The 17052-nt window shown below is 41.4% G+C and overlaps 2 protein-coding genes and 1 pseudogene across 3 annotated transcripts in view; 1 reads left to right on the forward strand and 2 right to left on the reverse strand.

Moving 5' to 3' along the window:
* Positions 1 to 17052, reverse strand: part of SSH2 (slingshot protein phosphatase 2) — a 314054-nt gene that overhangs the window by 152640 nt on the left and 144362 nt on the right. The gene's annotated exons all lie outside the window — the stretch shown is intronic.
* LOC111520840 (60S ribosomal protein L22) lies at positions 1250 to 1733 on the reverse strand. The gene has a single exon (XM_023183937.2). The coding sequence runs from the start codon at positions 1690 to 1692 to the stop codon at positions 1306 to 1308; it is 387 nt and encodes a 128-aa protein (XP_023039705.1). The 5' UTR covers positions 1693 to 1733; the 3' UTR covers positions 1250 to 1305.
* Positions 5226 to 5351, forward strand: LOC111520856 (annotated as a pseudogene).

The raw sequence follows: 17052 nt of genomic DNA on the forward strand, positions 1-17052 counted from the left end.
TTCTCAGCTTCCATAATTGCATGAGCCAATTCCCCATCTGTCCGTCCGTCTGCCCGTCCGTCCATCCATCCATCCATCCATCCATCATCCACCCATCCATCCTATTAGTTCTGTCTCTCTGGAAAACTCTTACTAATATATCCTCCATTACTCTGCTGGATGTCCAGACTTCCCTTGATGACCCCTTTGTATATAAAAAGAAAATCAACACTGTACACTTGGAATCCTACCTAACTAAATAGGAAGACTAAATCAGAACTGAGTCTCTATCCATAGAAATAATATTACAATGTAGAAAGAAAAGGGGTCCTATTCCTTGTCATTACACAGTAGAATAGAAAATATATATTTAAAACTTATATACAGTTTTTGTTTAATTACATTTTTAAAAACATTTTACTTTTACCTGGGAAATCTTTTGTTTTTCAGAAATCTTGTTTTCTAAGCACCTCATGAAAAGATGGCAAACATTTTGACTCTCTTTTCTGAAGACAAGTATTCTACAAATAATACTAATCTTCAACATCTTAGTTTTATTAAATGCTCTTTAATTTCACTTTGTAAGATTTCTCCATCAGATGGTTTACACATCGCCTTTTGAGATTATTAAATATGAATTTTGTTAAAGTGATATGAAGACATTGGCAGTTTGAGAGATCATTGGGTTATTTTTATTTATTTATTTATTTTTAGATGGAGTTTCGCTCTTGTTGCTCAGGCTAGAGTGCAATGGCACGATCTTGGCTCACCACAACCTCCGCCTCCTGGGTTCAAGCAATTCTCCTGTCTCAGCCTCCCGAGTAACTGGGATTACAGGCTTGCACCACCACGCTTGGCTAATTTTTAGTAGAGATGGGGTTTCTCCATGTTGGTCAGTCTGGTCTTGAACTCCTGACCTCAGGTGATCCGCCTGCGTTGGCCTCCCAGAATGTTGGGATTACAGGAGTGAGCCACCGCGCCCAGCCATTTGGGTTATAATAGGAATCTTTCCACAGTGTCTGTTTCCTTAAAAATATATTTAAGACATAAACATATGCATAAGGAGCCTATACATACATGTTTCAAGGTAAGAAAAACCATGTATATAAGGAGTTCCTAAAGTTTATACTGTTTAAACTCATAAACATAAGATCAGAAGAGATGGAAAACAAAAATGACCTTATACTAAACTCAGCAATTCTGAATTGTGTTCATAATAAAACTTTCCTAATAGCCTTTTACTTTTTCTTTCTTTCTTTTTTTTTTTTTCTTTGGTTCCCAAGTTTTATTCAAGAACTCATACAAAATATTCTGGATAAATGAAATTTAATCCTCATCTTCCTCCTCTTCTTCGTCCTGGTTAATCTGGAAGTAACGTAATTCGTAACTCTCTTTGCTGTTAGCAACTATGCGCAACCAGTCACGTAGATTATTCTTCTTCAAATATTTTTTGGTGAGATATTTCAAATACCTTTTGGAGAAAGGCACCTCAGATGTCACGGTGATCTTGCTCTTGCTCCTTTCAATGGTCACCACCCCTCCACCAAGGTTCCCAGCTTTTCCGTTCACTTTGATCCTTTCTTGCAAAAACTGCTCAAAATTGGCAGCATCCATGATTCCATCTTCTACAGGGTGGGTGCAATCAAGAGTGAACTTCAGAACCTGCTTCTTTTTTTTGCCCCCCTTCGCCACAAGTTTTTTCACTGGAGCCATGGCCGCAGCGGAGTTAGAAAGCGCCTTTTACTTTTTCATCCAAAACAAATAACTTGTAGTGAACAAGAAGGAAAGTATGTTAACTTAATTTTTTTTTTTTTTTTTTTTTTTGAGATGGAGTTTTGCTCTTGTTGCCCAGGCTGGAGTGCAATGGCGGGATCTTGGCTCACTATAACCTCTGCCTCCTGGGTTCAAGCAATTCTCCTGCCTCAGTCTCCCAAGTAGCTGGGATTACAGGCATACACCACCATGCCTGGCTAATTCTGTATTTTTTAGTAGAGACAGGGTTTCACCATGCTGGTCCGGCTGGTCTTGAACTCTTGACCTCAGGTGATTCACCTGCCTTGGCCTCCCAAAGTGTTGGGATTACAGGCATAAGCCACTGCACCCAGCCTATTAACTTTTAAAAGTTTCCTGCATACTTCCTGGAGGAAAGTGAGATTCTAATTTTGGGGGTTGGGATTGGAGAGTAGAGAAGTGGATAAGAATGATGGGCAAAACTTTGGTTCTTATATATATGCTGCTGCTTTTTTAAAAATGAAATTTTTATTCAATTGAGAAAATCATACTGGGAGAGGGTAACAGTACTATAAAAAGTTAATCATCCGGTCATGAATTACATTTAGAACTGTAAGGTACAGGATGGCAAGACCAGCAAGAAGCTCAACATTGCCAACTATGGACAAGTTGAGTAAGTTTGACTTGTGTTTTACCTTAACCACCAGACCATTCCTTCTGTAACCACCAGACCATTCCTTCTGTGGGGAGAGCAGCCCTTCACCCCATTTGCTCGCAGTATCCTATACTCTTTGTGCTCTCACTGCAGTTCCCTTTGGCTTCCATGTTTTCCTTGTTCCCTTCCATGCCTAGCTGGATTGCAGAATTAAGTTTATGATTATGAGATAAAAACCAAATAACAAAACAAAACTGTAAGGTGCCTATTGCTATACAAGCTTCCCTAGTTTCAATTTATACATTTATCACTCATTTACTCAGTAATTTAACAATTAGGTAATTCATGCCTATTAATTGCCAGGGCTTGGATTGGACCTTGAGGATAAAAAATGAAGAATGCATGAGATCTGGCAGCCTAGAAGGGAGACAAACTGGAGTGTGAAAAATGAAGTCCTTCTTTCTCTTTCCCTTCTTTCCTTTCCCTTTCCCTTTCCTTTTTCCTTTCCTTTCCTTTCTTCTCTTTTCTTTTTTGACAGGGTCTGGCTCTAGCGCCCATGCTGAAGAGCACTGGCACGATCTTTGCTCACCTCAACCTCTGCCTCCCAGGCTTAAGTGATCCTCTTGCCTCAGCCTCCCATATTATGAACTTTTCATTACTAAATTTATTCACCAAATTAATATACAACAGAATTGCAAATAATACAGTTCTGGAACAGAATTAGCAGCAAATTCACTAAAACTTTTTTCTTTTTAATCAGTGAGGAGACCATCCTGTGAATGTCATTTTTTGAGGATATATAGCTGTCTTTTATTTGTAGGTTGTTTTTTTTTAATTCATAGAAAAGAAAGTCCTCTCCTGATCTGAATGTATGCATTCAAACTTATTCCCTAGGGTTAACCTTGGCTGTTTCATTTTGTCTGTAGGGTAGGGACTTATCCTGAGACAATGGTCTTGATAAGTTGGTAAAGCCATTCCATCACAAGTCATCAGTACTTTATCTGTGCCCTTGAGTTTTTCACAACATGAGTTGGTTTTAATTTTCAACATAATCTGAAAAAAATTCTTCAAATGCTTCAAATACTCTGTGTTCTGGGGAAGACATCAGGCCTAGCAGGAATTTGGATCATAGGCAGCTTATAGAATCAGGCTCTGGCTAGTAGAATCCACATATCTGCCTGTGTAGACTCCTTCAGTAGCAGCTTGGCATGGTTCTTGCCAAGGTCCTCTGGAGCACTGCTGCTCTGTTGCCCTAAAGATTGAAGGCCAGTTCAGTACTGAGGAAGGTTCTATCAGTGGTCTCAGCAAACAGTGATAGCCCAAAGCCCAGAGACTCCTCAGGGTTGGCTCCTTTCATGTGATCCACGTAAATAAAGAAAGAACTTGTTGAACATGCTCCTCAAGAGTGCCGTGATTTAGTCAGCCATCTGAGGTGATACACCTACGGAGTATGCTATTCCTCTAACACTGTGGATTTTTCTAAGATCTGTGAGCTGAGTAGGTCTCAAGATCTTCCTTCAGAACGTGAGAAAAATATTTTACCACCTCTATGAGGCATGTCCAACACACAGTCTTTAGCTCAAATAACTTACCAACAATCCCAAACTATCTCAGCAGAAGGTTGTGGTCATAAAGAGCCAAGCAAAGAAGGTTTCCAAGTAAAGCCACCACTGTGATGGACATTACAGTTGTGCTCCACAGACCCACCATACAAAGGCCTACTTAATAATTAAGGGTTGTTCTTGTTTTGTTTATTTTCATTCAATAATCATTAGTTTTTCCATCCACTAGCTTTGTAAAGTTGACTTCAAAATGTCTGAAGCCTGCATTGTGGTCTTTGGCATGGATCTTTTGGAATTTGATGGAGCGAACAGACACTGACACAAGAAAGTTGCAGCCTACAGAGCTGAAAAAGTGGATCTGGATTGTCATGTGGGTGCCATGGAGTTATAGGGGGTGCTATCAGTGAAGCATGGAGGTGATGGTGATGGCTGTGGCCTCAGCTTCCTCTTGCAGTCCTCCTGACTATGTCTTTTAAAACGGATTAACTTTTAAAAGGATATTTGTATAGCATTTTGCAATTACTGAAAGTAGGCTTTTTATTCAAAAAAGTACAGAAACCACATTTTAGATTGTGGCTAAAATTTTAAATTCATAGCTGGGTGTGGCGGCTTACACCTGTAATCCCAGCAGTATGGGAGGCTGAGGCAGGCAGATCACCTGAAGTTAGGAGTTCAAGACCAGCCTGGCCAACATGGTGAAACCTCATCTCTACTAAAAATACAAAAATCAGCTGGGCATGGTGGTGCACATCTGTAATCCCAGCTACTCGGGAGGCTGAGGCAGGAGAATTGGTTGAATCCGGAAGGTGGAGGTTGCAGTGAGCTGAGATCTCACCACTGCACTCCAGCCTGGGTGACAGAGTGACAGAGCGAGACTCCATCTCAAAAAAAAAAATAAATAAAATAAAATAAAATAAAAATACATTTATTATGATTATCAGCTATTTAATCATTAAATCTTAAACCTCACAGCATCTATCTAGTTCTTATTGGAAAGGCCTCCTTGGCTTTAGTAGTTAACACATACATACTTATGGATTATTGAGAAGTGTTTATTTTGCGGAGGCAAACTCATATACTTTTAATTACTAGCCCATCCTATTTAAGGACTCATGCTTTGCTTATAAAGTGTTACTCAGGGACAACCTAATAAGAAAATGTATGGTGCACTGAAATAATGAAAATGCACAATTCCATGGTACCTACATTCATTCTGCAAAGAATAAAGACGGAAAGAGAATCTTCCAAGCACCAATCCTTGCCTTTAGAAAACTGAAATTCATTACAAACAATTCTTTCTACAACCAGCTACTGGTTGATCTTACATTTCATCTGGTGTGCAATGGCTGCAAACAGCAGCCTCCTTGGTAGTGTGTGCAGCCTGTTGCTTGTATGGGTTACTCTAATGGATGCTGGAGACAGCCCTTTCCAATGTATATTCATGTCTCTGACCCTGCACTATCACCAAACTAGAAAAACAAAAACAAAAACAAAACCTGATCTGGAGGGTCTTTGAGATAGAGGTCACTGTTACCACATCCCTTCCTGCCTTGCTGCCTGTGCAGCCTGCCATGAGTGAGGGGACAGCAGATGGGAACAGTATCCTCTCAACTGTTCCTCAAGAGTTCTTTACTGTCAGCTCTTTCCCCTCCCATGAAAGGAATTCTCCTGGTATGATTATACTGTTGCCTTTTCCCATTCCTCTTTCCCCTACTAGAAAAAAATAAATAAATAAATAAGTACTGCAATGAATGTGAGAATATTTGTTCTAACATTTTACAGTTTTTCAATGAGAACTTAATTATGGGATATATAAATGTTTCGCATGGTGGAAAAAGGGTAGAGGTCACAATTTCACAGCTACCCAAAAAACACTTCTCTTTTAGTAAAGGAATTCTGACTTAGAGACCTTTTCCATCTGGAATACAGAATTTCTGCTAAACATTGACCCTGGTAATCAGACAGAAAGTCCAGCTGAAAAGAAAGTATCATGCTCTCTTTTCTCCAAGATGCAATCTGTAAGAATCTATCGTCATAAGTCATGTAGCCTGGACGGGCGTGGTGGCTCACGCCTGTAATCCCATCACTTTGGGAGGCTGAGGCGGGGGGATCACCTGAGGTCAGGAGTTCGAGACCACCTGGCCAACATGGTGAAACCCCATCTCTACTAAAAATACAAAAATTAGCCGGGCATGGTGGTGTACACCTGTAATCCCAGCTACTCAGAGGCTGAAGCCAGACAATCCGCTTGAACCCAGGAGGCAGAGGTTGCAGTGAGCCGAAATCACGCCACTGCACTCCAGCCTGGGCAACAAGAGTGAGACTCTGTCTCAAAAAAAAAAAAAAAAAAAAAAATGAGCCAGGTGTGGTGGTGGGCACCTGTAATCCCAGCTACTCATAAGGCTGAGGCAGGAGAACTGCTTGAATGCCGGAAATGGAGGTTGCAGTGAGCCAAGATCATGCCACTGCACTCTAACCTGGGTGACAGAGTGAGCCTCCATCTCCAAAAAAGAAAAAAAAAGTAAGTCATGTAGCTAAGAGGATTTTCTTACTACTAAATAATCAGCATTGATAGGCCATTTGAGTTTTTATTAGTCTTTGGGTTTTTAAAATATCCAGCAAAACAACTCTTCCAAAAGTCAATTTGGCAAAATCGATAATCGAAGGGACATTTACTTTACTTTTGTTTTTCTTATACCATGAAGAATAACATCTAGGGGGAAAAAGTAAAATTATTTACCTAGATTTGAAATATATACCTAATTTTTTTACTAGAGGAAGGAAGGAAGGAAAGAAGGAAAGAAGGAAGGAAGGAAGGAAGGAAGGAAGGGAGGGAGGGAGGGAGGGAGGGAGGGAGGGAGGAAGGAATGCCGGCCAAATTTAATTATGGCTGTGATAATCAGATTTGCTTTTCAAATCAGATTTAAGAAGTATGGCTTTCACAGCCACCAGACACAGTACACATCATATAAATATAAAATAGTGTCTGAATACATTCTTCAGAAACAAAGAATACTTCAGTGAAATGAAAATTCTTACTGCTGTTAAATAGCGAGGAAAAGAGCCTTTAAAGGTGTACACTTAACCATCCCAGCAAGGCTACTCTGTATAATAGCAGACATTTAAGAAAATGAGAAGATAGCTGACTACACCCCCTGGTGGCCACCCCCCCAAACACTTATAAACGGCAGATAATTCTTTATTCTATACAGGAAGTGTAACCCACACGGTGGGAGGTTCACAGTCAGGGTGTAGAGAGGCCCACAGCAAAAGATGAACGGTGGCTGGGCACGGTAGTTTACGCCTGTAATCCCAGCACTTTGGGGTCCAGGAGTTCAAGACCAGCCTGGCCAACATGGTGAAACCCTGTCTCTACTAAAAATACAAAAAATTAGCTGGGCGTGGTGGTGGGCCCTGTAATCCCAGCTACTTGGGGGGCTGAGGCAGGAGAATTGCTTGAACTCAGAAGGTGGAGTGTGTTGAGATCGCCCCATTGCACTCCAGCCTGGGCGACAGAGCAAGACTCTGTCTCAAAAAAAAAAAAAAAAGATGAACAGTTTCAATGTGATCAGTTACAGCCACTTTCTAATAAATGGAAAGCTCTACTTTTGTTTAAAAACAGCAACAAAACAAAACAAAACCAAACAAAAAAACAACTCTGGCCAGGTGCTGTGGCTCACACCTATAATCCCAGCACTTTGGGAGGCCACCGGATCACCTGAGGTCAGGAGTTCGAGACCAGTCTGGCCAACATGGTGAAATCTCATCTCTACTGAAAATACAAAAATTAACCGGGAGTGATGGCACATGCCTGTAATCCCAGCTATTCAGGAGGTTGAGGCAGAGGTTGCCGTGAGCCGAGATCATGCCATTGCATTCCAGCCTGGGTGACAGAGCGAGACTCCATCTCAAACAGCAACAACAACAAAAAAACCCTCTGTTTCTCTTTCTAATGTATATTTCCTGTCCTAAGTGCAATCAATATTCAGCTTCTCCATGAAATGTTAACATCATCACTCTATTTCTTAAAGAAGAGTGAGGTGATAGAGCATTTTATTGCCAAATGGCTCAGAAAAAAAGTTCCTTGTGTTTGTAATTTCTCGGTAAGTATGAGGCAAGTTTTCTTTTTTTTTTTTTTTTGAGACAGTGTCTTGCTCTGTCTCCAGGCTGGAGTGCAATCTCAGCTCACTGCAACCTCTGCCTCCTGGATTCAAGCGATTCTCCTGCCTCAGCCTCCTGAGTAGCTGGGATTACAGGCAAGCGCCTCCAGGCCCAGCTAATTTTTGTATTTTTAGTAGAGACGGGGTTACACCACGTTGGCCAGGCAGGTTTCGAACTCCTGACCTCGTGATCTACCTGCCTCGGCCTCCCAAAGTGCTGGGATTACAGGCGTGAGCCACCGCACCCGGCCTAAAAATTTTTTTAAAGGTAAAAAAGATGAGGATTAAATTATCAGCTCATATTTACAATGGACTTGCTTTTTTCCCCACTTTTTCTCCCTTTTTAAAATTTAAGTACAATACTTATATTCTCAAGGTTAATATAGTCTTTAACTAGAACATATACTGAGGCAGAAATACATTTTTCCTCTTTTCACAGCTGAAAGGCAATGTAGTAAATATATTGTCATGATATTTAAATCCATAGAAAAATTATTTCACCAAATAGGTTTGAATAAAGATGAAGTCCTATCTCAAAGATAAAAAATAAACAGAGCAAATACATGATAAAGAAAACCTGACAAGGTACCACAGAAATCTGGAAGAAAAATTTAGCTGCAAATTAGTAACAGTGCCACTGAGAAACCATCTCTTATATAAGGACATGCCCTAACCCAAGGTTTTTTTTTTTTTTTTTTTTTTTTTGAGATGGAGTCTCGCTCTGTCGCCCTGGCTGGAGTGCAGTGGTACAGTCTTGGCTCACTGCAACTTCCACCTCCTGGGTTCAAGCGATTCTCCTGCCTTAGCCTATCGAGTAACTGGGACTACAGGTGTGTGCCACCACGTCTGGCCAGTTTTTGTATTTTTAGTAGAGACAGGATTTCCACTATGTTGGCCAGGCTGATCTCGAACTACTGACCTCGTGATCCGCCTGCCTCAGCTTCCCAAAGTGCTGGGATTACAGGTGTAAGCCATGGTGCCCGGCCCAATTTTTCTTTTCTTTTCCTTTTCTCTTCTCTCTCTTTCTCTCTTTCTTTCTTTAACAGAGCCTCGCTTTGTCGCCCAGGCTGGGGTACAGTGGCAAAATCTCAATCTCAGCTCACTGCAACCTCTGCCTCCCAGGTTCAAGCAATTCTCCTGCCTCAGCCTCCAGAATAGCTAGGATTACAGGTGTGCATCACCATGCCTGGCTACTTTTTGTATTTTTAGTAGAGATGGGGTTTCACCATATTGGCCAGGCTTGTCTTGAACTCCTGACCTCAGGTAATCTGCCTGCCTTGGCCTCCCCAATCCCATGTCTGGGATTATAGGCATGAGCCACCATGCCGCCCCTGTGTTTTCTTTTAACTGCCTTCAAACTATTTCTACTTGAATATTGTCCTGTTGTTTCACATATCCAAATGCAAACTCTTCATATGGCTTCTGACAGAGTTCCCTTTCTAAACTAATATTATTTGTAGTACAGTAATCAATAGTCTTCTATTCCTGTTCATTCACTAAGCATTTACTGAGTGCCAACTACATGCTAATTGGATACCAAAGTAAAAGACATGAACCCTGTCCTCATGCTGCTCTCACATAGGAACTAGCCATTTGCCTGAATAAGCTTCCTTGATAGTTTTCCTGTCTCCCCTCCCCTCATGCTGTATAATACTGCCAGACTCCTTCTGGCAGTCATGTTATACATTTTTTCTTTTTTGTGTGTGTGTGAGACCAGAGTTTTATTATTACTCAAATCAGTCTTCCTGAAAACTTGAGGAATCAGAGTTGTTTTTTGTTTTTCTTTTTTTTCTGAGACAGAGTCTCACTCTGTTGCCCAGGCTGGAGTGCAGTGGTGCGATTTCGGCTCACTGCAACCTCTGCTTCCTGGGTTCAAGCGATTCTCCTGCCTCCGCCCCCCAAGTAGCTGGGATTACAGGCATGTGCCACCATGTCCAGCTAATTTTTGTATTTTTAGTAGAGACAGGCTTTCACCATATTGGCCAGGCTGGTCTGGAACCCCTGACCTCAGGTGATTCTCCGATCTTGGCCTTCCAAAGTGCTGTGAATACAGGCATGAGCCACCGTGCCTGGCCTGGATCAGAGTTTTGGTATAAAGGATAATTTGTTGGGTAGGGGACCATTGAATTGGGAGTGCTGATTGACTGGCTCAGAGATAAAATCATAGGGAGTTGAATCTGTTCTCTTAGGCTGAGTCAGTTCCTGAGTGGGGACCATAGAACTGGTTGGCAGGTCCACATGGGGTCATCTGGTTGTCAGAAATGGAAAAACCTTATGTATTAGTCAGGGTTCTCTAGAGGGACAGAGTGCTATATAAATATATTTATATGGGAGTTTTTTAAGTATTAACTTAAAGGTCCCACAATAGGCCATCTGCAAGCTGAGGAGCAAGGAGAGCCAGTCTGAGTCCCAAAACGGAAGAACTGAAGAACCTGGAGTCCAATGTTTGAGGGCAGGACGCATCCAGCATGGGAGAAAGATGTAGGCTGGGAGGCTAGGCCAGTCTGTCCTTTTTATGTCTTTCTGCCTGCTTTATATTCGCTGGCATCTGATTAGATTGTGCCCACCAGATTAAGGGTAGATCTGCCTTTCCCAGCCCACTGACTCAAATGTTAATCTCTTTTGCAATACCCTCACAGACAGACCCAGGATCAATACTTTGTATTCTTCAATCCAATCAAGTTGACACTGAGGATTAACCATCACACCTGAAAAGGCATCTCAAAAGGCTGATCTTAGGTTCACAATAGTGATGTTACCTTTAAGAGTAATTGGGGGCTGGACACGGTGGCTCATGCCTGCAATCCTAGCACTTTGGGAGGCCAAGCTGGGTGGATCACCTGAGGTCAGGAGTTCGAGACCAGCCTGGCCAACATGGTTAAACCCTGTCTCTACTAAAAATAAATATAAGCTGGGCATGGTGGCATGCACCTGTAATCCCAGCTACTCAGGAGGCCGAGGCAGAAGAATCACATGAACCTGAGATGGAGGTTGCAATGAGCCAAGATCGTGCCATTGTATTCCAGCCTGGGCAAAAGACCAAAATTCCGTCTCAAAAAAAAAAAAAAAAAAAAAGTAATTGGGGGCCGAGGCGGCTGAATCGCTTGAGGTCGGGATACAAAAATTAGCTGGGTGTGGTGATGGGCCCCTGTAATCCTAGCTTCTTGGGAGGCTATGACAGGAGAATCACTTGAATCCAGGAGGCAGAGGTTGCAGTGAGCCGAGATTGCACCCTAGCCTGGGTGACACAGTGAGACTCCATCTCAAAAATAACATAAAATAAAATAAAATAAAATAAAATAAAATAAATAATTGGGGAAGTTGTGAATCTTATGACCTCCTAAATAATGGCTGGTAATATTTAGAATTAGTTATGTCATTCTTCTACACATAGATCTATCAAATCGAAACTCCTCTGCTTTTAAGGTATACACAGTTACCTTCTTACTGTCCTAAAACACATTAGCGCCTATTTTCAGACTTTTGATGATATCCTTCCATTCTCCCCACTCTCCTATGTTTGGAATGCTACCCTTTTCTTCTCTTCTGCTATCTAAATCCCATTCATTCATCATGACTCAGCTCTTCCAAGAGGTTTTATGAGACTTCTCTGGCCCACATTGCTTTTTTCCTCTCCTCTGCTGCAAATTTTATTTTCATTGCTATCTTTGAAACAACTGGGGAAAAGACCGAATTTTCTTTTTGTTTTGTTCTTATTTTGCTTAATTTTTCCCTCATAAAGACCAAATTTTCCAAGGTGAAGATTTTTTTCAGCAGATAGTGAGTAATTTTTTATGTCCATGAAAGACTAAAGAGGAAGAAACTAGGCTTAAAAACAGGGGAGGGTTTCAGCTGAACATGAAAAATAATGTCTTCATTTTCAGAGTAATTAAGAAATAAAAAGTATAATATATTATATGTATTGCTTGAATTGAGAGAAGAAATGTAAAACTCCTTACTTTATACAATTCTTATCTTGGGGTTGGCACACACAAGAATGAAAGAATTCTATAATTAAAATTAAATTAAGATCTCAAAGTACTTTTGTTTCCTACCATATAGGAATACCTATTCACTATTCACCTTTAAAAAGGTGTCCTGAGATTGCAAAGACATATTTCAGTGCAATCTTGTTCATTTTTATTTATCATCTTATAATTGTATTAGGTTGACCCATATGAGACAGCTGTTTACAGTTAATATGGTTGAATGTTGGCGTTTCATGTTTTTTTTTTTTTTTTTTTTTTTTTTTTTGAGATGGAGTCTTACTCTGTCGCCCAGGCTCTAGAGTGCAGTGGTAACCATCTCTGCTCACTGCAACCTCTGCCTTCCGGGTTCAAGCGATTCTCCTGCCTCAGCCTCCTGAGTAGCTGGGATTACAGACACATGCCACCACGCTTAACTAATTTTTGTATTTTTAGTAGGGACAGGGTTTCGCCATGTTGACCAAGCTGGTCTCGAACTCATGACCTCGTGATCCGCCCGCCTCGGCCTCCTAAAGTGCTAGGATTACAGGCGCGAGCCACCGCGCCCAGCCGGTTTACTTTTATAGTTCTCTTCCTGGCTATTCCCCGTCAGCAAAGTGGGTCATCACACAAGAAAAAGCTGAGTTCATAAATATGCAAAAGAAATACTGGCATCACATTTCATCCATTTATCTTTTCACAGACAGGTTGAAAAGGTTCCCTGGCAAAACTCCAGCTAGCCTGCATACTGGGGTGCAGCTTCGGGAAGTTCGCACAATTTGCATGGGGCGGAGCCTGGCCCCTCCTCTTCCTTTGTGAAACCAGGGATTCCAACTGCAAGGCAGGAAGCGAACCAGCAGGAATTCTAGCCTTGTTCCCCCCTTTGTTTTCCTTTCGTTTTCCTTTTTGCCCCATAAATCCCATTATTCTCACCCTTCAATCGTCTGTGAGCCAAAATTTTTGTGGCCATGGGACAAAGACCCCGTCTTTAGCTGAACTAAGGAAAAGTTCTGCAACAACAGTTAATGATATAAAACATGATTTTCTGTAATTATGTTATCTTTTTATGCCTGTCTGAGAAAAAAAAAATATTGCTGGAGTTTAAATATCACAAAAAGGTGGCCAGCCATGGTGGCTCACACTTGTAATCCCAGCACTTTGGGAGGCTGAGGCAGGAGGATCACTTGAATCCAGCAGTTTGAGACCAGCCTAGACAACATAGGGAGACCCTGTCTCTACAAAAATAACAGAAAATATTAGCTGGGCATAGTGTTGCATGCCTCCTACTTGGGAGGCTCAAGTGGGAGGACTGACTGAGCCCGTTACTGTATCAAAAATAACAGAAAATATTAGCTGGGCATAGTGTTGCATGCCTCCTACTTGGGAGGCTCAAGTGGGAGGATTGACTGAGCCCGTTACTGTATCGCTGCACTCCAGCCTGGGTGGCAGAGCAAGACCCTGTCTCAATCAATCAATCACAAAAAGGCTAGTATGGCATAAATACATCATTTCTTAATTCTGGTAAAATAAACATAAAAATTTCCATCCTAACCACTTTTAAGTGTACAGTTCATTGGCATTAAGTACATTCACAATGTTGTGCAATCACCACCACTATCCATTTCTAGAACTTTCTTCATCTTCCAAAACTGAAGCTCCATACCCACTGGGCAGTAACTTCCCACCCCATCCCCCAGTCACCATGATTCTGTCCGCATGAATTTGATTATTCTAGGTATCTCATGTAAGTGGAATCATACAGTATTTGTCTTTTTGTGATTGGCTTATTTCACTTAGCTTAATGTCCTCATTTTTACCCATGTTGTGGCATGTCAGAATTTCCTTTTTAAAGGCTGAATAATATTCCATTGTACATATAATACCTCATTTTGTTTATTCATTCCCCATTGATGAACACTTGGATTGCTTCCATCTTTTGGCTTTTGTGAATAGTGTTGCTATTAACAGGGGCATATGAATCTCTTGAGACCCTGCTTTCAATTCCTTTAGGTATCTACCCAGGAGTCTAGAAGTGGAATTGCTGGATCATATGATCATATTCTATTTTTAATTTTTTGAGGAATCACCATACTATTTTCCATTGCAGCTATGCCATTTTACATTCCCACCAATAGTGCACAAGGCTTCCAATTTCTCCATGTCCTCACCAATGCTTTATTTTGATAGTGGCCATCCTAATGGGTATGAGGTAGTATATCTCACTGTGGTTTCGATTTGCACTTCCTTAATGATTAGTGATTCTGAGTTTTTTTTTTTATATTAGAGACAGGGTCTTGTACTGTTACCCAGGCTGGAGTGCAGTGGAACCTTCTTAGCTCACCACAGCCTTTAATTCCTAGACTCAAGCAATCTTCTCACCTCAACATTCTGAGTAGCTGGGACAGGTGTGTGACACTACACCTGGCTAAATTTTTTTATCTTTTGTAGAGATGGAGTCTTGCCGTGTTTCCCAGGCTGGTCTCAAACTCCTGGGCTCAAGAAATCCTCCCTTCTCAGCCTCCCAAGTGCTGGAATTCCAGGCATGAGTCACTGCATTCAGCCTTGAGCATCTTTTCATATGCTTATTGCTTATTTGTTTATCTTCTTTGGAAAAATGTCTATTCAAGTTCTTTTCTATTTTTTTAATTGTGTTGTATGATGGTTAATTTTATGTGTCAACCATCAACCTGACTGGGCCACAGGATGTCCAGTATTTGGTTAAATATCTCAGCTTATCTGTGAGGGTGTTTCTGGATAATATTAACCTTTGAATCAGTAGACTGGGTAAAGCAGATTGTCCTCTCCAGTGTGAGTAGGCCTCACTCAATCTATTGAAGGTCTGAATAGAACAAAAGTCTGAATAAGGGAGAAGCCACTCCTTCTGCCTTTGAGCAAGGACACTGGTCTTCTATTTTCGGACTCAGACTTGGACTCAGTGAATGGTGGACTGAGCCACCATTGGCTCTCCTAGTTCTTAAGTCTTTGGACTTGGACTGTAACTATCTCTATGAGATACCCTTTTTGGTTCTATTTATCTAGAGAATCCTAATACAGATATTGGTAATGAAAAATGGGGTGCTGAGGCTTTGAAACTGGGTAATGGGTAGATGCCAGAGAGTTTTGAGGTGCATGCTAGAAAAAGCCAAGACTGCTATGAAGGGACTGCTAAAGGCAATTCTGGTGAGGGCTCAGAAAGGATAGAGGAGATCTGGAGAAAATACTTCCATCTTCTTAGAGAATACATAAAGAACCACGAACAGAATGTTGGTAGAAATATAGATGGAAAAGCCCATTCTAACGAAGGCTCAGATGGAAACAAGAAACATATTAGTGGACAATGGAGAAAAGGCAATCCTTGTTATAAAGTGGCGAAGAACGGGCTGGATTGTGTTTGTGTTCTAGTATTGTGTGGAAGGTAGAACTTGCAACAATGGAATTGGACATTCAGCTACAGTGGTTTCTAAGCAAAGTGGTGAAGGAGTGGTTTGACTCCTTCTGGCTGCTATAATAAAATACAAAAAGAGAGAAATGAATTGCAGAAGGAATTGGTAAGCAAAAGGGAACCAGAACTTACTTGGAACATTCTCGGCCTGTGCATATTGCAAAAAATGAGAAAGCATGTTTGGAAGGGAACACCAACAGTGTGGCTGACTGACCATATAAGGAAGGTAGTGTTGGTGTGAACCACAGGCCTAATCAGCCATCTCAATAGAAGCCAGGATAGAGAAGGGATTATGCAAACAGAAATACTGTAAGCTAGGACTAAGGGAAACAGAGAAAATGAAATGGAATAAAGGAAGACTGTGACTATGCATTATCCTTCAAGAAAGGGGAAGAAGGATCCCCAAAGGCAATTCAGTGATGATCATCAGGGCTTCTACTCTCATCACACCCACCATGGGTGGGGATCAGGGAGCAAGGCTGTCTTCACTTCAGTTTCAAAGGCTAGGACCACTGCCCAGCAGAGTTGTGTGGGCAGGGCTTTTGTAGAGAGCCCTGTGGATGGCACTCCACTGAGCTGAAGGGGCAGGACCACCACATGAAGCATTGAGGGTGACACTGCCACTCAAGTGCATCTGGAGAGCAGAGCATCAACCAAGGAGGATTATTCTCAAGTCTTAAGACCTAATGGGATTTGTCTTGCTAAGTTTTAAACTTATTTGGGACCTATCACTCCTACTTTCCTTCTGATTTCTCCCTTTTGAGATAGGAATATCTATCTTATGCTTACCTCACCATGGTATTTTGGAAGTGCTTAACTTACCTGATTTCACAGGTTCGCAGCTGGAGAGGAATGTTGGCTCAGAATGAATCATTCTTGGTCTTACCCGTATTTGATTTAGATGATATTTAGATAAAACTTTGGACTTTAGGCTTCAGAATTGATGCCGGAATGTTTTGTCTTTTAAGGATGTTGAGATGGAATGAATATATTTTGTATATGAGAACATGAATTTTGTGGGTTCCTGGGCAAAATATTATGGACTTAATGTTTGTGCCCCCTGCTAATTCGTATGTTGAAGCCCTATCCTGGAAAGTGATGGTATTTGGAGGCAAGGCCTTTGGGAGGTAGTTAGGGTTAGATGAGGTCATGATGGTGAGTCCCCTGTGACGTGTCCTTATAAGAATAGGAAGAGACCAGAACATGCTCTCTCTCTCTTTCTCCCCACCAAGTAAGAACACTGAGAGAAGGTGGCTGTCTGCAAGCGCAGAAGAACACCCTCACATGAACATGCCGGCACCTTGATCTTAGATTTCCCAGCCTCCTAGGACTGTGAGAAATAAATGTCTGTTGTTTCAGCCCCCCAGTCTAGGTATTTTGTTATAGTGGACTGACTAGCGTTTTGTTTTTATTGAGTTGTAGGAGTTCTTTATATCCATATTCTGGATATTAACCCCTTATGATTTGCAAATATTTTCTTCCATTCCATGGGTTGCCTTTTCACTCTGTTGATAGTGTCTTTTGATGCACAGAAGTTTGAAATTTTGATGTAGTCTAA

The sequence above is a fragment of the Piliocolobus tephrosceles genome, chromosome 16, assembly GCF_002776525.5.
Source record: "Piliocolobus tephrosceles isolate RC106 chromosome 16, ASM277652v3, whole genome shotgun sequence".
NCBI classification, from domain to species: domain Eukaryota; kingdom Metazoa; phylum Chordata; class Mammalia; order Primates; family Cercopithecidae; genus Piliocolobus; species Piliocolobus tephrosceles.

What these genes read in the sequence shown, in the direction of transcription:
- LOC111520840 (XM_023183937.2), bottom strand. Translation starts at nt 1,692, where the DNA reads ATGGCTCCAGTGAAAAAACTTGTGGCGAAGGGGGGCAAAAAAAAGAAG.